The sequence below is a fragment of the Protopterus annectens genome, chromosome 1.part1, assembly GCF_019279795.1.
Source record: "Protopterus annectens isolate FY-2018-M chromosome 1.part1, PAN1.0, whole genome shotgun sequence".
Lineage (NCBI taxonomy): Eukaryota > Metazoa > Chordata > Ceratodontiformes > Protopteridae > Protopterus > Protopterus annectens.
The window spans coordinates 1,136,980,313-1,137,003,499 of NC_056726.1; the positions used below are offsets into that span (position 1 = coordinate 1,136,980,313).

Genomic DNA, 23,187 nt, shown 5'->3' on the forward strand with positions numbered 1-23,187 from the left:
AGCAGTGACCTGTGAAACTCAAGAAACTAAACCACACAAAGCAGATTTTTTCTCAAAGGAGGAAACCGAAGATAAAACATTCCTCATAATTTCATAGTTAGATAAATTTTAACATATTTATTTATTTTATTTTACATTTGTTTACCGGGCTAGTCTAACTGGATATATGTTCATTTTCAGTAGAGGCCCAGGGAGATAAGCTCCAAGACATGAAAAAATACAATTACAAATTACAAACAGATTACAAACAACAAAAAACAAAAATTTGTAATAAAAATTAGCAAATATAATAAAAATATAATAAAAATAACAATATGACTCTGACAATTCAAAATTTTAAAAGCTAACGTTGCTGAAGCGTACGTTTTTCAAAACTTATTAATTGTTCTGCCATCCTTGTCAGAAAGAGAAGTTTACAAATGACAAAATGGTGGCTAGACTAAAGCTATAGCTGCTGGATCATATCTGGGATGAGTATATAAAATTTAAAAAACTGAGGAACTTTGTACATCCTGTCTGCTTTCTTAGGTTTCCTTAGGCTATCAGGAAAACCGCAGGCCATGACAAAGACATCCTGAAATGCTGACAGCACTGTGGGGATGGGAAGAAGGTCTGGAAATTCCAGTTGTAACAGCTTATATTATTTTCTGAGGGACTGAGAAACCTCAATGTTTTCCCACTGAAAACACTGGCATATTCTGGAAATAGTACTAGAGAAAGAAAATGCCTGACAGGGAGATTCAGATACCATGCTATCTTCAGAGTTTGAACCAGAAATCTGAGGAAAAAAAATGCATCTGTCCCATCACAGTCCTCTACAGATTCAATTTCATGACCCTATTCAGGAAAAGAGAATCCTTTTTTCTTTTACTAAAAACACCTATAAAATGGTTCAATAGCCTGTACAATATGTTGAGACAGACCAAATAAACTACTCCTACCCAGTGGAACTGGCACAGAAGAAGGTAAACATTTAGTTTTCCATTTCTTTTTCACAGGAAAGTTGTGGCAAATCCGTTTATTAATGGCAGCACCAGCTTTCCCAGTGATAGGCACAACAGCCTGGCTAAGCAGAAGCACCTTACCTGCCCCCTTCTCTCAAAACTGACAAAAGTGTTTCTCCTTTCCTCGGGGAGAGGATCCCAATAGCTGCAGAGGACATGGCAAAGCCCTGTTCATAGTGGCTGTTTGAACAATACTAGAGGGACGTGGGGAAAATGGTGAGTATCTAAGGAACTGGCTTTGACTGTAGCAGAGTCAATCACCTGTGGCTGAGGCAATTTGCAGTATGCTGTTGTGTTGCTGGAATCCAAACTGACTGTGAGATTCATAATTTGTTCCGTGGTTAAGCCAAAAATGGCACTTCTTTCCCAGAAGAAACTAAGCAGCACAAGCTGGTAAAAAATTTTAAAGTAGCTAAAAGTATCTTTTCCCACTAAAAACAAGTAAAAAGCACTCTAATATAATTTATCAGTCCCAAGTACAGTGAAGTAGCATGACAGCCCATAACAACACATATTCCTTGCTTAAAATATGCTTTCCCAGATCCATATCAGTTGATCGAGTTTTCATAAACTTGAAATTTATATCAGCAAGACAATATGATCGAATTTCAGAAAACCTGAAGCTTTTTGAGTGGATAGTGGTGAGAGAGGACATGCAGGTGGTTGGTGTGAAAGAGCATGATGCAGAGGACAGGAAGAAATGGAAACAGATGATCTGCTGTGGCGACCCCTAACTGGAACAGCTGAAAGAAGATGATGATGATGATGATGATCATGGTACAGTGAGATTCGGGAAATGTACCATTTTCCTCAATGTAGTGCAATCTCGGAGTTGGTATATATAATTAGCAGGAGGTGCAGCGGGGCTCCCCCCCTCCAAAATCATAAAAAAGGTTAGATTTTTGTGAGGGTTTTTTTTGTTTTCTTTTTTTTTAATGTTCGAGTTTTCTGAAATGCGATCATATCGTCTCACCGATATGAATTTCAAGTTTCTGAAAACTCAACCAGCTGACATACATCCACTTTCCCATATAGGAAAGTAAGTTTTCACATTAAAAGTAAAATATGGAAGGTTTTTCTCGAAAGAGAACTTATCTGCCCAGCAATATAAGAGCAAAAGATGACTGTCTATCCTTGAAATCCCACAGAAGAGCTGTCTTCAGTGGCAGGAAAGCTCTGATTGGCTTGGCACATAACTTTTAGTCAGCTGTGCTTGAGATGACTAACAGTTTGGGCATATAGAAGGTGCCGTGAAACTTTAGCAGCTGGGCAGCTGTTATATCCTATGCAAAATATAACCCATATAGCTTTGGTTCCTGCATCAGTGATCAACATGAAGAACATTCAACTTTTCCATTCTGCCGAGGTCATTGGAGTAGAATGTTTATCACAAAGTGATTTAAGAGTTATGGGGGCTATAACTGTGGGGTAAGTGAGAAATTATGGCTTCTTCCTATGAAGAAGGAGTGTGCAGTTATGCTGTTGGCATTACCATATCTTAATGACTTGCAGAAAGTCACCATTAGTACCCTACAACAACAGTAATGACAATAATTGGCACTCTATATTGCTATTTTGTTTTTACTTCAGTCATGGAAAATAATTCATGCTGCTGTCTCCTACAAATCCTTGTTTCTGTCACTTCCTTTATCTGTTTGATCTTCTGTAAATGCCCCTTGTTCAACATTTTACACAAATAACTGCATGTTGAATGTTATTATATTTAATTCATATGATGTAGGGACTGGGTAAGGAATTTCTTGACATTCTCAATACTAACATTATGAGCCTAGAGGTAAATGGTCAGCTAATATTTTTCACATTTCTTGTGTTAGTAATACAGTTGTTAAAGCATACTGTGATGAATGTCTCATACACTACAATGGAAAAAGTAATTTCAAAGATGCAGTGCTGGATTCTGATGGTAACACTTCTACTAATAAAAAAAAAAATTATGAATTGTATCCTCATTCAATACCTAGGGAATTGATATTTTCCAACAAGGATTTACTAGGGGCAGGTTCTGGGTTCTGACTATCAAACTTGATAAACTTCTATATATGCCCGTGGATGGTTTTTTTCACTCCTTTTTACTCTCCTGAGTTGACCATCAGCTGACCCTGTGCCTCTCCTTGGTTGTTTAGTCTACCTACCCATCCAGGCTCCCCCAGACTAACTTCAGTAAGGGTTAGAGATATATATCACAGGTCCACATCATATTGGTACAAGAGTATTTTGTTGTCTACTAGTGTTCCCTCTCTTGCACTTGTCCAGTAACATTCTTGGCTTGAAAGGGACAGATAGCACTGATCTGTTGATCACTACTGAACTTGCTGACATCAGCAAGCCACGATGTTCGCCTCCAGGAATCATTCAATGCTGTGTTTTCTAGCCTCCACCAGAGAAAACTGCTCACTTTGTATGCCCTATGCATGTTCTCCTTCCTTCTGCCCTTTAATGGGCAGTCCCACCCTTCTTGCCATTGCCAACGACACCTGAGCTGTTACTCAAACCTGTGTCATCTGAGACATAGTTGTGACTTTATTCCTGTATGGCGTGGTGTTAAATAGATGATGTTTGTTCTGATTCATCATCTGACGCTATTTTACACATCTCTTATAAAAAGATGAATCTCACTTGATGTTAATCTGCAGTTAATGTCATGGATTAGAAAGTGGTTATTTCTTTGAATTTGATATGTTAGTGCCAGGGATTTGTTATGAAATTATTATTAACTTGATAGAGGAGTACCACAGGACTGTTTGGCCCTGTTCATGTAATGTGCTTATGCAAACAGCACCAAGTGTTAACAGCATGTGGTTAGCTAAGTCTGAGAGCCTTAGTTAAAAATGTAAAAGAACATCAAAATTTTTAGAATATTTTAGATGCATTATATACTTGCGTCAATAGTATCTATTTACAATTTAACTGGGAAAATCTCTGATTATGTAAATTTGATAACCTGTTCTGTTGTCTCTCTGGGGATCAGGATTATTCCTAATATACCATATGAATTCATAACTCCATCCAAAGCAGAAAAACTAACTTCCTGATATCTTAGCTGCTGCTTTGTAAGGAGGATAAAATATGATCATATACAAAAACACATTAAATAGGAGCTTCAGTTGAAATTATCCAACAAAATACAAATTGGCTCATTAAAATTTTCTAATTACATTATTGATTCACTCTGAAAGGATCAAGAGTATTATATTTTAAAATAAAAATACTTTCTTATATTTCAGTATTTATTTTAAAACGTTTTCTTGTCTAGAATTCACACTAACCTTCTTTTAATTTCAAATGATCATAACGTTCATGTCTTTTGTTAAAATGCACTACTGCAGGGCTGGCAGTATATTTGCTTTCTTTATATCCTTCAGATGTTCCTATATCCAGCATTTTAAACTTTTCTTAGTTTCACCTACATAAAACAGACTGCAAATGTATTTTATTGCATAAACTACACTGTCACTTTGATATGTATATATTTTCACAACCTCAAATGCCTTCCCATTACACTAATTTACTCAATACTGTCTTCTAGCAATAAACCCCACAATCTATTAACTTAAGTATTTCTTCTGAAAACAAGTTACAAAATTAACTTCCTTCTTATTCTCATTTCTGTTTTTCCCATCTATTATCACTTTACAACCCTTATAAAATAAATAAATTACTATTTTTGCGTATAGGCTTTTTATTCATAAAAAATCACCCATAAGGCAAATAGGCAGGGAGAAATATATAAGATACATCCTATATTGATCGATTATATTACAGCAACCATGAAATAGTGGGAGACCACATTGCAATTAAGCCATGATAAAGGACAAATTATTGTCCCAGGGATAAAAATTCAAAGGGGGATATTCCAGGTTGACTCCCTGTCATTGCTGCTATTCTGTCTTGCCATTAACCCATTAAGTTGTCTACTTAACAGATTAGATCATGGCTATAATTTGGTTCCTAGTAAAAAACAAAGTGTAAAGACCTTTCATCTTCTGTTTGTGGATGATTTAAAACTGCATAGTTCATCAGATGAGGAACTGAAAGCACAACTGCAAGTGGTTAAAACTTTTCCAGATGATAGAAGAATGTCATTTCGTCTTGATAAATGTGCAAAAGCAACATTTAAAGCAGGAAAACTGCAGCACCAAGAAAATATCAGGAATGCAATATAAAAGAACTTGAGCAAAAGGGAGTGTATAAATATTTGGGAACTGATGAAGGATCAACAATAAAACATCAACAGATGTGAATAAAACTCAGTAAGGAATACTTGTAAGGTTTACATTAAAACTGAAAACACTACTTGACATCCAGGAACAAAGCCCAAGCAATAAACCAATTTGTTTTTCCTGTCTTTACTTACAGCTTTGGATTGACTGATTGGCCACAAAATGTGCTGGACAAGTTAGACAGGAAAACAAGAAGTATGCTTCATACTCATCAAATGATTATATGTCCCATGTTCTGAATGCGTTGTGAGTTTCCTCAAAATCAATTTCATGTGTAGATCTGCAACTGTGGGACTGCACACATATCTGTTGACTTCAGAAGGCCCAAATGTAGTGAAAGTTCTTAAACATGCAGAAAAAATACCTAATATGACTTCCCTGCTTAATTTAGCAGAAGCATATCAGCGTCAAGCAGGAATGGAAATCAAACCTGAAGTAGATAAAAATCATGCGGCGACTGAATGTGCCAAAAAATAAAAGAAAGAATATAAGGTGAAGGATCAGCTGAGAAGGCAAGAAATGTGGAAAATGCATAAATATATTTGTAAGTATAGGAAGCTCTTTGAACAACCTTATGTTTATCAGGATTGAACACAGGAATGGTTAAGGAGAGGTGAATTTAAAACAAAAGATGAAAGGTTTATATTGGCGGCCAAGATAGTGGACTACGTACACGATGGTTTGCAAAGTCCATAGAACACATATTCCTTGCTTAAAATATACTATGGGATAAATGGACAAATGTAGGTTTTGTAAAACAGAACTTGAAACAATCATATATCTTGTAGCTAGCTGTGACATACTAATGGCAGAAGAACTGTATACTGAAAGGTATAATAATGTGGCAAGACTGTTGCACTGGGGATTGTGCAAACTTTATGGTACTGAAGTGGCTGAAAAACATTGGAAACATGAGACACAAAACATCATAGAAAATGATGAAGTTTATATCACATGGGAACACCCACAACCAACAGTTCAAAAAATAGATGCAAGAAAACCAGATATAGTATTCCATGAAAAGAAGACAAAAGTAGCATTGATTATTGAAATTGCTACACCCAGTGACTACAGTCTCTTATGTACAGTGAGACACAAAGTCATAAAATACCAAGATTTGCAGGCAGAAATGAAGGAAATGTGGAAGAAGGATACCCAGACCATTTCAGTAGTAGTAGGGGAAATATGTCTTATAAGAAAATAATTTACAATCATACTTGGGTATGTTAGCAATACATGTAGCTCCATATGAATTGCAGATATTATTATTTCTCATAAACATAACTAACACAATGAGAAAAGAGGTCACACAGAAAATAAAACAATTAATAAAACTAAAAGAAAATTCTGGGATGTTATACCCAGCTGATGTCAATTACCATTAGGGTGCCTACAAAATATCCCAACTAATAAACTAAAACAGACAGTAAAGAGGTCACACAAGAAAAAAAAACAATCAGTAAAACTAAAAGAAAATTCTATCCAAGCTAGAATTTTCCCTGTGTGATTCCTCAAACCTCTTGCATTAGAGGCACATGCGCTATATGCAAATAACTCTTAAGAACATCAGGTGTTTCAGCTATATGGTGAGTTGGAATACCCATGACTTATTTATTTTTAAGTGGTTTAATGGACAAATTCAGGCCAATAAAGCCAAACCCCACTACTTGTGGACATGCTAGAATTTTCTTTTAGTTTTACTGATTGGTTTTTCAGTGTGACCTCTTTACTCATTGTTTTAGTTTGTTAGTTGGGATATTTTCAGGCACCCTAATGTTAATGGACATCAGCTAGCTATAACAGGCCTGTGTTTCTAATGCTTAGTCAAACAGTCCACTTGTGCTGTACTGATGAGGCCATAACATGGCCGAAACATGTATGTCCACAGTTATTGTAGTTTGGCTTTATTAGCCGGAATTTGTCCATTAAACGACGTAAAAAGAAATAAGTCATGGGCATTCAGAATCACCATATAGCTGAAACACTCTGATGTTCTTAAGGGTTGTTTGCCTATATCCCATCTTCCTCTAATGCAAGAGGTTTGAAGAATCGCACAGTGGAAATTCTAGCTTGGCTAGACTTTTCTTCTTAGATATACAAATAACTAGGAAAAATAATTTATTTACAAAATAAGATACTTTTATTATAAAAATGTATCTAACAACCTGAGTAGCCATTGTACAGTAAATCTATTATATGTATGCTAATTATGTGATACACATTTTTATTGAGTCAAGCTACATTCACTATTGGTTGTTTAATTATGTGTATGTATTCCCTTACAGGAGACGATCTTGGAGTTTTCGAATTAAGGCTCATGAATGGCAGTAACCAGTGTTCTGGTAGAGTCGATGTATATGCTCAGAATTATAATACCTGGGGAACAGTTTTAGGAAGCCACTGGGATATCTATGATGCAATGGTTGTGTGCAGGTATTTTGAATGTGGGTTAGCAATTGCAGCCTATAACAACTCAGAATATGGAAGCGGATCTGGTCCTGTATGGTTTGATGCCAACTGCTATGGAAATGAGACTTCCCTGCCACAGTGCCCTCTCACATTGCTGGGACCACCTGACACAAATTCTCATGCTAATGATGCAGCCATTATGTGTACAGGTACAGACTTACACTATTGTGAATTAGTCTTAGTTGCTTACTTTTCTTTTATTACTGAATTTCTGTTGTCATTTTACCATAAAATAGCAAACTGAATAGCTAGTTGCAGAAACACAAGATGTATTAAGCATTTAAGATGAGTCACTGAAGTAAACTTTTATCAATAAATACAGTGCACACACAGTAAATGTGTGTGAGTGTGTGTGTGTGTGTGTGTGTGTGTGTGTGTGTGTGTGTGTGTGTGTGTGTGTGTGTGTGTGTGTGTGAGCGCGCAGATGTATGTATGCATTATGTTTTGCTAATAAAGATAGCCCAGCTAGGTAAAAATATTCCCCTTTATTAGATATTATTTACACTGACCTTCTTTGGAGACTAAATGGTAGTTGCACTGTCTGATTAGAAGAGGCTAATATAATGGACAGTGACAAAAAAATTCATGGGTAGGTACAGAAATCTTTATTTAAGGTAAGGAAAATGGGACAAGTGTTTACTTCCAGCTAAAACATCTGCAGTCACTGCTTTTTATTTTTCTACACCCTATTCATGTTGCGGTCTTAAACCCAGTGGTTCTAAGATTGTTTTCCTCTTATGCAAATTCAGTTTAGAAGCCTCTCAATGTGTTATGTCATCCCATCTGCTATTATTACTGATCAATGTAAGATCATATTGGGAATGGCTTCCAAGTAACCTTCTTTTCCATCTTAGTTTTAAAATCAATGACCTAGTATACTGTCTTACAAAGTGTGTGTGTGTGTGTGTGTGTGTGTGTGTGTGTGTGTGTGTGTGTGTGTGTGTGTGTCTGTGTGTGTCTTTGTTTGTGTGTGTGTGTGTGTCTTTGTGTGTGTGTGTGTGTGTGTTTTTAGCTTCACTATGAGTAGACAAAAGCAAATGGACGAAGGATCTAAATCCCTGAATACTTTTGGGTTTGTGGGGGGGGGGGGGCACTCTGCATCCCACCTCCCATGGGGGTGGCAAGCCCCCACACATCTAGAGCTTATATATTCCAAATCCATGGTCACACCAACTTGAATAAGGGAGAAATTCAGTTTTACTGGAAAAGTTCACTCAGACTCTGATACTCTGATACTCTGCCCCAGATTGCTGCAAGAGAAAGGTTAGTTTGTTTTTGCTTTGTCATATTTTGCATTGATTCATTGCCTTCTTCTGTTTAGTATACTGTGGTTTATTTTCTTTACACTGTATTTTACTTCTGTTCTCCTTTTAATTGCATATTTAAACTAGGAGTCACAGAAATTAGAAGAGGTCAATTAAGATTAATACCTGTGAAATGAGAGTGGAGCTAGGAACTAAACCTTCAATTTAAGGGGTAAAATAAAACATTTAAAGGCTTTACTGGAAAAGCTCACTCAGACTCTGCCACAGATTGTTGTGATGGATAAGTTACTTTGTTTTTACTTTCTTGTATTTTGTATTGCTTCATTGCCTTTTTCCATTTTGTGTCTTGTAGTGTATTTTCTTTATACTGTGTTTTACTTATATTATCCTTTTAATTGCATATGTGTTTTTAAACTCCACTGTCTTTCTGGTTGCCTGGCCCTCATATGAATTTGACAACATAGTTCCTTCCCTCTCCTCTTTCGCTGGCTATTAAAATTTACTTGCCATCCCACTGCGTTCAATAGAGCCAGAATACAAAGTGACCACCCCCTTACGGTCTATCTTGCCCTTTTAAAATTACTGGCTCCCCACTTAGAGAACATCTAACTGCTTACTGCACACTGCAACTCTTAGGATATTCATTTTTTCCATCTTCCATTTAAAATCTGCAACATCTAGTCCAAGACCACCAATTATTTGAGAGCCCACATTCTGCTTCTCAGTAGTCATCTTGGGAATAGTGCTTCTGTTTTGCTTCTGGTGATAGAAGGAACATGTAGACATTATTTCCTGGAGATTGGTGATCACCAGAAAGCCTAATAACTGCTTCATAGGTGCCAGATTGGAATCTGTGCTTATGTTTTGCTCCTGATAAGAGAATGAGCAGAGTGCATTGATTCTTGACTGTTTCGAATTGAACAGTAAGTCTGTGTTGGACCTTCCTGATTAGTTTGATTGTTATTCAAGGCATCTTCCAGGAAAAGGCTGCAACAACCCTATAGATCCTTGCATCATCTGTGCCTAGACTGTTGATAACCAAAGAGCCTGTTGCCTGCTTCTCATCTTGGGGTTGGTGCTACTGTTTTACTTCTGGTGAGAGAAGAACCAAAGGAGTATTGTATTCCAGCAGCATGAAGCTGTGGTGAGGCCAGCACTAGTAGTAACCAGGCAGTAAACATCCAGGTGAATCCTCTCTTTTCATCATTCTTGACAAAGCTAATGTTTTCTTTTCAGTAAGTAATGCTTGATTTGCTGCTGTCTAGCCTACCTTCAGAATATCTTCCTAAATAGTTATTCCAAAAGTCATCAAGGTCTACTTATCAGTTTCCCCTCAAGTGTTTGGCAGCGTCCTGTATAGATGCAGACACCTTGAACTGAGATTTTTCCTGTAAACGCACCCTTGAAATTTTACCATAACCTAGTTACACCACAGGGCAACAAGTTTGAGATGACAACCACTGCCCTCAGAGTTACAAACCAGATACATCTGACATTACTTAATATTCTTACTCCAACCATAGAAACAATGAAAAAGGGCCTCTTGCTATATATATGAACTTTCCCACTATCACTGTTACCTGCTAGGTGAATATGGATATTCTGAGACAATGTACAAATTGTTTCATGTTTACAGACAACCAGTTCATTCTAAAACAAACTGATATGGTACGTGAATGATTTATTTACACAATGTCACAGGAGGCAAAGCTCTCACATAAAAGTACTCCAAACATCAATAAGGTTAGTAGCACACATGCTGCATCCATACACACAGTTCAAAGCAGACACATAGACCCACACTAAACCCCGATGACCTAAATGAAGTGCACATAACAAATACACTTAGCAGCCCCAAATGCACTCTTTCAAAACAACACCCACATCAGCACATAGAGACACATCTCATTGAGCCTCATCTTCTAAATCCATAAGGCAAACCACCAGAGAATCCAACATTCTAGTCACTGGAGACTCCATTGTGAGACAGACTGATGGCCCTGTCTCTGGGCTGAGTAAGGAGAAAGTCACAGTCAGTTGCTTATCAGGGGCCAGGATCCTCCACATTACACACTTATGCAGGTCACTGGACCACAAGTATCAGTATGACTAAGTCATAGTCCATGTGGGTGTAAATGACCTGAGAAGTGCCTCCCTAAACTATATGAAGAGAGACATCATAGAGCTCTTATAATATGTGTCCAAGGCTGGCATGAGCCTAACATTAAGCAGCATGTTATCTTCTCTAAGGGTGATGCCACAATAAGAACAAAAGATGATTGACTTTAATAATTGGCTTAGTTTCTGGTGTCATTTTAGGTGGGTGCAATATTTGTCATCATGGAAAGAGTTGGTCAACAGACCATGCTACTTTGTTAGTCAAGGTCTGCATCTCTCCACTCTAGGCTTTAAACATTGTCTTCCCCCATAGTGTCTTTTTAGGCAATGCCAAACTGAAAGTACTTCCAACATAGCAAATCAAAACCAAGAAAATCTAAAGGTATTACTGTTCAATGCTAGGAGCCTAAATAAAAAATTTCAAGCTCTCCCCATCCTAGAGAATGCTGATATCTGTGCAGTCACTGAGACATGGTTTAAATCTGAGGACAGCATAGCACACTGGCAGTACAAGGCTATAATGTCTTCCACACATTTAGACCAGCTATTAAACAGACAGGGACTAAAGGTTGCAGTGTCTCAGTTTACATAAAAAATAAATATACCTCAAGGCTGGACAAACAGGATAGTGCACTTAAGCTTCTCAATGTTTATATCACCAGAGGCAAAATCCTATACCACTTCCTTGCAAGCTGTAGATGCACCTCTGTGACACAAGAAATCCCTAACGTATTTAAACTTATTGCAAACACTCACCATCCAAACCAATACTATATTCATGGGTGACTTTAATTATCCCACTATTATTGGGAATTCATATACGACACCAAACGTACAAGCACAGAGATTCCTAGATTTTTTAAACACAAGCTCCATGGACCAAATTGTAAATACAATGACCAGGGGTGCAAATATATTGGATCTGGTCCTCATTAATATGGGAAAGTGCTGCACACCCCCTTGTGTAATGCCTTCTCTGGTAAGGTCAGACCACAAAGTGGTCATTTTTGAAGTAAACAAAAAACCTGAAACCCCAGCAAAACATGGAATAATCAGGAACTGCAGTAGTCTAAGGTCAACTGCCCACTATTAAGTGATAACCTGTCAAAATTTCAATCCTACATAAACCCTGAAAATGCTGCTGCCTACATGGAACTGTTCAAAGAAACCCTATACAAGCATGTTAATAGCAGCATAGAGGCAGCTGTACCCACCAGGAAGAAGTACAGAAACATCTCAAAAAACAAGTCACCCTGGAGGAATCACTACATCAGTAGGTTGTATTACAGAAGGAAGAAAATCATGGCAAATATTAAGAGGTGCAGCACCCAGCAAGATAAAGGCAGTCTTATCAAACTAAACAAACAACTCAGAGGACAAATAGGTTCATAGGTTCTTAGGTAGGTACTAGGCTATCGGCCCAAGGGCCTACGTTAGCCTAGCCAGCAAGGTTCCATAGCTTACGCCACCCAAGAAAGTTATTTTCCTGCGCCACTGCCCAGCAGAGACACAGAAGTGATTCCCTGGGTGTATTTCCTATTTCCCATCCACTCATCAAGATTTTTTTGAAGAGTGCTAATGAAGAACTTTGCTTGACATAGATAGGTAGCTTGTTCCAGAGTATAGGAAGTCTCTGGGACAGGAATCTATCCCTCCAGCTTGTCCTGTTTATTATGGTGACAAGGTTTAGGTCCCTAGAGCGTGTAGCTCAGAGGGATTGTGATTTCTTTAGGTGTAGCATGTCCAACAGCTCTGATTTTGACATAGCTTTATATATTAGGCAGAGATCACCTCGGAGTAGGCGATATGCTACGGAGTAAAGCTGGAGTTTTTTGAGGTGGTCAGTGTAAGGCATTTGTTTGAAGCCAGTAATACTCTTTGTGAGGTACTTATGTGGCCTTTCCAGCTACTGCAGATGTTTTGTGAGGTACATTCCAAAAGGGGCATTGCACTCTATAATGGGTCTAATAAGTGATGAATAAAGACTACCAAGGCTAAATCTGAGGTTAATTTGGCCTCTCAGGCCAAGAACAATCACAAGGTGTTCTTTAGCTATGTCTACAACCTCAAAGGCAATACACAATTGTGTGCAGAGCTCATTGTTTATTGATGCCACCTATACTTAGCCAGAAAATATAGCAACCCTACTGGCTGACAAATTAGCTTCATCTATACCCCTCCCCCCAACTTTCTCTCAGGAAATACCATCAAGTATAATTCCCCTTGCTAGAGAACAGGTCTTTAATGCTCTCTCTAAGGCCAAGAACACCATATCAATGGACCCAGATAATATCCCAGGATTCTTTCTAAATAACATGAAACATGATCTATCAGGCCCTTTGGAATTGCTATGTAACTGTAGCCTCCAAACAGGCTTTGTTCTTCTTGAATGGAGAACAGCAGCAGTTATCCCTCTACCAAAGGTCTGCCATCTACAGGCAGTGGAAACTACAGACCCATAAGTCTCACTAGTCTCTTTTGTAAAGCCATGGAAATAATTATCATGAAAATGATCAATAATGACATAGAAAACCTCCAGACACAGGTCCCAACCTAATTTGGTTTAATCAAGGACAGGTGATGCCTACTCAACCTGGTAGACTTCTTTGAGAAGGTCAGCAAAGCAACAGATAAGGGCAAAATGGTTCACAATGCCTACCATGAGCTGGCCAAGGCATTTGACACAATACCCCACTTAGGCATTGTTGACAAACTTTAGGTACAGATCCTTTTGTCACCTGTTGGATTGCCAGCTGGCTCACAGACAGGACCTAGGAATTTAGAACTGGAGAATCCACCTCTACAAAGAGGCCAGTAAAAGGCTGAGTCCTTCAGGGATCAGTCCTGTGACTGCTCCTTTTTTTAATTTACTTTTCTCAATTCCATGCCAATGTCAGTGACTTCTAGCTGACAAAATTTGCAGATGATTGCAAATTAGGAGCTGTCATTGAATCACCCACTGAAACAAATGTTCTCCAGGAAGGGCTAATACAGACAATGAAGTGGTATCAGAGCCATGGCCTAAAACTAAATGTCAAGTAATGCATAATAGTATCCTTCAGGAAGTCATCCGCCCCTGGTAATTATTACATTGGCAACACACCCCTAAGACTTTGCCCAGTAGTCAGAGACCTGGGGGCACATAGTAATCTATCGTTTTGCCATCAAGTGTCTACAACAGTGAGAAAATAATTCTATGTTGTACAACTTATAAACAAAGGTAAAGCATCTAGGTCCAAAAAAGTTATTGTTCCACTGTATTCGGCATTCATCAGACATATCATTGAGTACAATGCCTCTTTTGGTATGTACCTAACTAGGCATATCCAACAACTGGAACATCCACATAGGTCCCTCACTAAAAGAATACAGGACATAAGTAACATGTTATACAGACTGTCTCAAGGCACTATACCTATATTGTGTCTCCTACAGGCTGTTGAGAGGAGAGCTATGCCCTGCATACAAGGCATTTTTACATCCCACTCTGATGGACCACCTGCATTTCTGCAAAACAAACAACACCAGAATTACCCATTCTATCGAATTAAACCTTGCCTGCAATACAAATAGGACATTCTAGAGAGACAGGTATCTCTTCCAGAGAATACCCCTTCTCTGGAATAGGCTTCTCATCCATGTGAAGCAGAGTTCCTCCATAACCCAATTCAAGTGTAACTTGGACAATTGGGTGGGAAACAGGAAATTCACCCCTGGTTTGGCACCTATGTCTCTAATGGACACATACATCCTTTAAATGGTTCATCTCCCAGGATTTTGCTTGTAAATGTTTCACTTCCCAAGCCCCTGTTTACACTTATCAAGGGTAAAAGAACTTGTCAGAGATGTGAGATGCATGACTACGTTTAAAAAGGACCCTGTGGTCATTAGCCTAGTAAACGCCTATGAACCTTTAAAACTATGAACTATCAATTCCCCTAGTAATTTCCTATTTTTAGCCATGTGTGATTTATTGTGCTGCTGAATGTGAACTTTGCATCTTCTGTAGTTTAATTGACCGATGTTGTACAGGTCTCTGTAAAGGGGTACTAGTCTACAATTTATAATGTGTATTGTCTTATAGGTTTTACTAACTTTCATATCAATCTCTTTACTGTTCCACTGTTTTTCTTCTCAATCTCATGTGGACTCCTCTATTGTTTTAATGTTTTACATTGTATGCTATTCTCACTTTAACCTTCTCATCCTGTTTCTCCTTATTTCACTTAATTTTAAACGTATAGGTTATAAAGACTCATTGTACAGCCAGAACATTAATCTCTTGCTTAATAAAGTGAATGGCAAACAAAACAGAGAATTAAATAAACCAAAGTCCTCACAGCTGCCCCTATCCTAAGGATAACTTACCAAGACAGTCTGCAGTTAATGTGTGTTTTATATAACAGCTTTGTCAATATTTTGGTGCCTTTTAAAAGCAACAATATAAGTAATTTGACTACACTGGTTCTTTTTACCTACTGTTTAGTGCACAGGTCAGCATACATATGTTCCCGGTTGTAGCACAACTAGTTGATTAGTTTCCTTAACTTTAATTAATTATAACTCCGAAAGAGTGTATTAATATTTTTCTAGCATAATCCTTTCTACTTTATTAGGTATAAGCTTTTTATATGGGGGAAATAATCTAAAGAGATGTATAAGAAAATAAATAGTGGAACCAACTATATGAAATTGCATCACGGGAGTTTACAGGACAATTCTACTTGCTGTGGTATTTTTACATTTTGTTCCTTTTCTCCAGTGTCTAAAAGTTATGCCAAACAGTAAGACAAGAAAAGGATTTTTCCCAGCTAATACTCTGAGATGATAGAGTGTAATCTTGCAAAAGAAGTATAGAGAAAGATATACCTTAATTATAGGTTTTCTCCAGTAGTACATTTAATTGGCCAGGTGCTATAAAAAAGAGCCACAGATGTTTACAAGACAATTCATTTTATCCAGTGTTTAAGTCTAAATGTTATGCCAAACAGTAAGGCAAGAAAAGGAATTTTTCCCAGGTAATACTCTAAAAGAAGTGAGTGTAATCCTGCAAAAGAATTATAGAGAAAGATATACCATAATGATAATGTTTCTTCAGTAGTACGTTTCATTGGCCAGGTGCTTCCTGGTCCTTTTCTGCTTACTTTGCTTAGGCTCACTTCACTCCCATACCCTACTCCTAATTCCCACCCAACCCCTGTATACTTTAAATTTAATCCTGCAGTTTCCTCCCACCTTAACTTATCATCCATTTATACTAGTAACATAATCACTTTGCACATACAGACCCATTAAACTCACACTTATTCCTTAACTGCTGTAATTCCTTTCATACCCTTCATACCCCTCCCTTCGTCTAGACAATCCCCACCCTTAGCCATGCTTGTCTTTTTTTATTGCTCTAATATTATAATATAATCCAACATATACCATGAATTATGCAGATCAAAAAATAATCATTCTTTCCTTACTCACTCTACTTCTTCTCCTCCTATCAAACTCCACTTCCTTAAATCCTGTTGCAACATTATCTTGGAAAACCTCTGTCACACATACTACACCTTCCACCTATACACACCAAAACATTATGGTACAATATCTCCCAGACTGTTTAGAATAAATCCACTGCTCCTCTGAAACCTCAAAATATTCTTGACTAAGTTCAATACCACCCACGTACAGTACCACCCCATTACACCAAAATACATAATAGCCCTCACATCATACTGTCTAAAATTCTCTAACATCTCTCAATGTGAAGATATTCATCCTAACCCTGGTCACAACCTCTCTCTTACACACTCAGCTCTCTCAAACCCAAACACTATCCTTTCTCCTATAACAGCAACCAGCTCAAAAACTCTAAATATAATTATGCTAAACTTCCAGATTATTTGTAATAAAATCACTAACCTCCATGCTTGGATATTATATAATACTGCTGACATTTCAAGTACTACTGAGACCTGGCTTAAACCAAACAATTAAAAATTCTGAGTACCTCCCTCACAGTTATAACATGTTTAGAGCAGGCAGGCTACACAAGAAAGCTGTAGGTATACCTCTCCTTTATCTCAGTTCTTATAATATTACTCCCTATACCAATCCAATCCCACAATTCCGTAATGCTGAACTTCTTATTGCCTTTTTAAAGATAAACAATACAAACGTTTATGTAATATACTAATATATATACCACCTGAACCTAATTTTCCAGTTCTGGAAGACATTATTTCCTGGATTACAGAAATTATCATTTTAAATTATTTGGGCTGGGGTACCTTCTGTGCGGAGTCTGCATTTCCTCCATGTGTTCATATGGGTTTCTTCTGGCTGCTCCTGTTTTCTCCAACATTCCAAAGACATGCGTCTGGAGAGCTTTTCCCCAGGCCTCCACTGAAAATGGGCTCTGTCCCAGTCAGACTTTCCAGGTAAATAAATGTTAAATAAATAAATAAAATAAAATAAAATAAAATAAAATAACGGGCAGAACTTTATCTCTAAATTCCCATCCACTAACATATATATATTTTTAATTTTACCCAACTCATTACCAATCCAACTAGATTTAATAATAACAACAACCAGGGCCCTATCCTCCACTGGATTCTGGTTTTGTACTTCAGTAAGATTATCAAGGCTGGTACTCTTCCCGATACACTAAGTGACCATCTCCTTGTTTGTGTCCGTAGAACAATTTCTCATCCTTATAAGGTACAACACTACAGAGCTATGCAGAAACTCTCAAAGTGCGACTAACGAGCATTCATCAACATACTAAAAACATAAACTGGTCTACTCACAAAACATTACCTCTAGATGAAGCAGTCAATTATTTAAATACAATTTTTTTTTAATATCATAAGCAGTCTTACACCCCTTTGCAGAAAAAGAATTAAAATTAATCATTCTCCTTAGATGTCCAAAACACAGAAGGATTTAATGACAATTAGAGCTAGAGCCTGGAAACAATGACTTACATATAAAACTTCCTCAGACCTACTAAAGTTTAAATAGCTTCACAACTAGACAAAAAGTCTGTAACTAAAGACAACAAAGATTGCTATTTAAAATTACATTCTAATCATAAACAAAATCCCCAAAAAATGTGGTCCTCTATTACATCACTTCTTAACCCTGGAACAAAAAATTAAACCTAGTACACTTCCAGATAACCACCCCCCTCCCAGCACAAACTGCCAACATTTTCAACATTCACTTCATCAAGTAATATTAAACCTCACTTTAAACACATCTTACTCCCCTCCACCTTCCCTTCCCTTATTCTCCAACTCCACTTCATCTATGTCAACCGACCTCCCTGCAACTCATCTCAACCCCTTCAACTCACCTATAACTCCTTCTGCTACTTCTCCCTTAATTATTTCACTTTCATGCTTCAGCCTGTTTACACTAATACTATAAAGAGACTAATTCGCAAACTTAAAACCTGTTCCATCCCTCCTGATAATCTACCCGTAGAATATTGAAAAATAGCAGCTGAAGCCATTGCATACACAATCAGCATACTTGTCAAAAGATCCATTCTAGAAGCCTATGTCCTAACTCTCTAGAAAGAAATATTTTATTATCTTCAGAAAATTGTTAACTCCATTGATATTTCCAACTACCATCCTGTTGTCATGCTGTCACCAGTTTCAAAACTTCTTGAAAAATGGGACCACACACAATTCTTACACTATCTTCCTAATAATCAACATCTTACTTCCACACAATACCTTCCTAATAATCAACTTTTACTTCCACAAAACATGGGTTTAGACCAGCTCACCTTACCACCGCTACCTTACTATCCTTTATGGAGAAAGTTAACAAAACAAGAGACTTATGTAAATGTATTTCTTGACTTATCCAAGGCTTTTGATACGGTTGCTCACCCTCTTCTTTTACAAATGCTCACTAATCTTGGTCTTTCTTCTCAAGCTACCTGTCTAACAGACAACAGGCAGTCAAATGGCAAAACTCTCTTTCCATGTACCCACTGCTACCACTGCAGTCCCCCAGGCTCTATAGTGTGTGTCCTCCCCAATTCAATGTTTTCATAAATGTATTACATATCTCCTCCTGTCAGAGTTCACTCATATAATATGCAGATGACTCGATTACCATCTGTTCTTCCAACACTCTGTATCATCTTTAACAAATCACCCAAGATGCCTTTACCTCCACTGAGATCTGGTTTTCCAACAATCAGCTGTTATTTAACCCTTTAATAACAGAATTCTATTTTTCACCCCTAAAACAACTTTTCTAAACAAAACTCAGTTCACGATACTCTCACAAAATAAAAGCAATTGAAATAGTTCCCTATACTAAACTATTAGGCATAACTATAGACAAACATCTATCATTCAATTTTTATATCCAAAACTGTATTAAAAAAAAATACAAGAAAATAAGAAATCTTTATTGGCAGAGATATTTCCTAGACATACCTATTTAACATACCCTTGCCACAACTTATCTTCTACCCACACTTTTATATGTTGCCCCTATAATTAGAAACATACAAACTATCCTAAAAACCAAACCTAGAAATGTGTTATAATAAAATTGTTAAATTTGCTAGTGAGGCAAAATATTCTGCACATCACTGTATACCTCTTCACACTGTCAGTTGACTTGAATTCCCACAAAACCTTACCTTCCTTCAACATAAAATGGTTCATAAAATCATCTATAGACCTATGGCCTGCTCTGATGTTAGTACAATATTTCAAAACTATATACCCAAATGGTCTCCCAGATCAGAAAATAAACAACTTCTTACTTAGCATTGACCTAGCAAATCAACTGGACAAAGTCTATACTCTTACTCTGTAGCAAAGATCTGGAATACCCTTCTCTTAACTATAAGAACAAACCAAAATCATTCATCCTTCAAACTTTCAGTAAAACAATATTTGTCTAAAGCTTTGATCTGTACCTGCTGTAACCATGGCTAATTATTTACTATGCTATACATTGCTTACCTTTACTCCCTTTATTTAAATCCTTATCGCTTCACATCTTGACGTTTCAGATCTAAGTAGCAGGGCTATAAGTTTGTACTTTAAATGGCCTCAACTGATCTCCCCTGTGTTTGACTTTCTATCTCTACTAATAACAATTGACATATTTTCTCCTTTCCGTAAAGCTTTACTGTTTTCCTCCTCTGTGAACAAGCATTTCCCTTTTTTATACCACCACAGAATTTCAGTTATATGATGTTTTCTTATATTTAAATGTAATCACTCTAACTTTTGTTAATTTAACTTACAGTATGTTTATACATTTAGAAGTGTTGTATATTCAAATTAATCCAGTCTGTACATTTTGTCATAATCAAGGATCTTTTCTGCTAATAAACTGCCATTATTAAAACACAAGCCATTTAAATACATCTCAATCTCCAAAGAACCAATCAATTTAATAAAACAATTGTTAAATTTATTAAATTGATTGGTTCATTGGATGTTACATGATTAGTTTGAGATTGTCTTTTAATAATGGCAGTTCTGAATAAGTCCCACTTGGGGATGAAAGGACTTAACTGTCTGCAATAAATCTGTGGAGTTTTATCTGGGCTTTTGCTGTTTTTTCCACATTTCTGGTGTAGTTATTAGTTGGATTCTTTTTTGTCTGATTTTTGTCAGTAGGAGCTCTTCTGCCCCAACCTCCACTAAAATTAGTTCATTCTGGCCCATTTGGAATTTCCCGGTATACAAATGTCAAATAAATAAATATAGTTTTAGCCATTAGTGAAAAATGCAGCTTAAAATACTTCAGGTACTCATTTATAGGTGTTCATAAGTTCATAGGTAAGTAGTAGGCTAGCTGCCCTTGTGGACCATTTTAAGCCCAGGCAGTTTTCCCTTTTGTGCTTGAAATAATCTATCCCATTTGGTTATATATTGGCCTTACCCATCCAAAGGTTGATAATTATATATTACTCTTGATAAGAATCACTGAGATCATACCATTGATAATTCAAAGGAACCTATGCATAGGAAAAAAAACATTTAGGAGCCGTGCCAATCCATTACTACTACAAGGTGCAGTCCTGGGGAAAAAATATTTTTCTCATCCATAGATCTAAAAGTTGTGCTTGAAAATGGACAAGGATGAACTTTATTTTATGTGGATGGGGACTCTGTTCCACAGCAACAGTATTCTCTGCGAAATATACCTGTCCCTCCAAACCTTTCTGTTGATGTTATAGAAGAGGTTTAGATCCCTAGCCTTGAGTATTTCCAATGCCATTTGAGTTGCTGGTGTGCAGTAAATCCATCAGTAATTGGTCAGAGGATGCCTTGCATGCTAGACAGAGGTCACCTCTTAGCAGTCTGTAGGATACCCAAGTTTAGTGACAGGGCTTTCAATTGGTCCATATAAGACATGTTGTATAGACCTTGTATCCTTTTAGTAAGACATCTTTGTGGGTGTTCCAGTTGTTGCATGTGCCTGAACAGATATATGCCAAAGGGGGAATTATATTCAATGATTGGCCCAATGACGGCTGAGTAAAAATGGGCAATGACATCCCTATATCTGGACACAATTCCTTTGTTTAGAATCAGTGCAATATAGAAAGGCTTTCTTACAACAATAGACACATGTTGGTCAAAAGTTAGGCTGCTACCCACATATGTTCCCAAATCTTGAAAAACTAGGTCAGCCCTTAGGGGAGTATTGCCAATGTGGTAGTTTCAAGGGGTAGATGAATTCCAAAAGGATTCAATATTGCATTTTTCTTGCATTTAGTTGGAGACCATGAGTTGGCACTAGTTATTTATTTGAGTCAAACCTTCCTGCAGAATAGCTAAGTCATCTGTGGATTCAATGACTGTTCCTAGCTTACAATCATCTTTAAACTTAGTCAGCCAGAGCCCTTTGGTATTACCTTTTACTTCAGAAAAGTATATGCTAAACTGGAGAGATCCCAGCTCAGAAGCCTGGAGGACTCCACTGATGACTAATCTCTTTATGACGATAACCTTCACTGTTTTGATTATCTGCATCCTATCTGTGGGCCAGTTGCTTGCTGCTGCTTGTTATCAGAAAGCAAATTCCATTAATCATCTTGAGGACAAGATAGTATACTGATTGCATCTTCATCATTAGAACTATGAATTTAGATGGCTAATTTGTAAACAGAAGAAGCATATTCTTTTGACCATTGTATCCTCGGGTATGTAAGATACAATGGTCAGAAGAATATGATCATCGTATCCTCGGGTATGTAAGATACATGAAGTGTAATTTTTCTTCACAGGTCCCTTAACCAAGTATACTTTTTTATGTTGCCTAGAACTTGGCAGACTTGCATTACGTGCATATTTTCCCCAAACAATAGATTTATTGGAATCATTTTAAGCACACTTACAATGTCTTCACCTCATAGACACAAGGAACAGGGTTTAATTCTGCTGTTAGGTTATTGGCTAGGCTTAAAATGGTCTTTCAGGGCAATCAGTCTAGCATTCAACTATGAACAATAAGTGTTATACTGTTACTGTAAAATCTAGTCCTCAGTGCCTTAACTGAATGTGGTATTCTTAAGAGTGTGATTTAAACATGTCTTTCACTGCTGTACTCTTTTTTTACATACCTTCTTTACATTCCTTAACTGTCGTGTGTTTGCTTTGTAGGTCCCATTTCTGTGGCTTTCTCAAATGATACAATGTGTTCTGGAACAGTTCTGATGAGTTACAATAACACCCAGGGCTATATCTCGGCAGAAGGATGGGACATCAGAGATGCTAATGTTGTGTGCCAGTCACAAGGGTGTGGATTTGCACTGGAAATAAGCACTGTTAAGAGGGTAGACTCCACTCCTGTCTGGGTTAAAGATCTTCAGTGTAATGGGTTAGAGCCTTCACTAATTTATTGTCCTGGTGCAACTCTCATTACAGATACTGACATATCACCATATATTGCAGCTGTTACATGTGCAAAGGGTAAGTTATGAAGTGTATTTAAAAATGTAAATATGTCCAAACAGAAGTTTTCATTATATTAAAAGGATCTGGCAATTAAAAAAATGGAATCACGCTTCTTAATAATTTCATAAAACCAAGTAAAATCATT

At 37.2% G+C, this 23,187-nt stretch overlaps 1 protein-coding gene across 1 annotated transcript in view; it reads left to right on the forward strand.

Annotated features, from left to right (window-relative positions):
- Nucleotides 1-23,187, forward strand: part of LOC122809101 (deleted in malignant brain tumors 1 protein-like) — a gene marked incomplete at its 3' end in the record, with an annotated part of 811,935 nt that overhangs the window by 453,027 nt on the left and 335,721 nt on the right. The window contains 2 exon segments of the mRNA XM_044080344.1: nucleotides 7,531-7,863; nucleotides 22,749-23,057. Coding sequence (XP_043936279.1) covers nucleotides 7,531-7,863; nucleotides 22,749-23,057 — 642 coding nt within the window.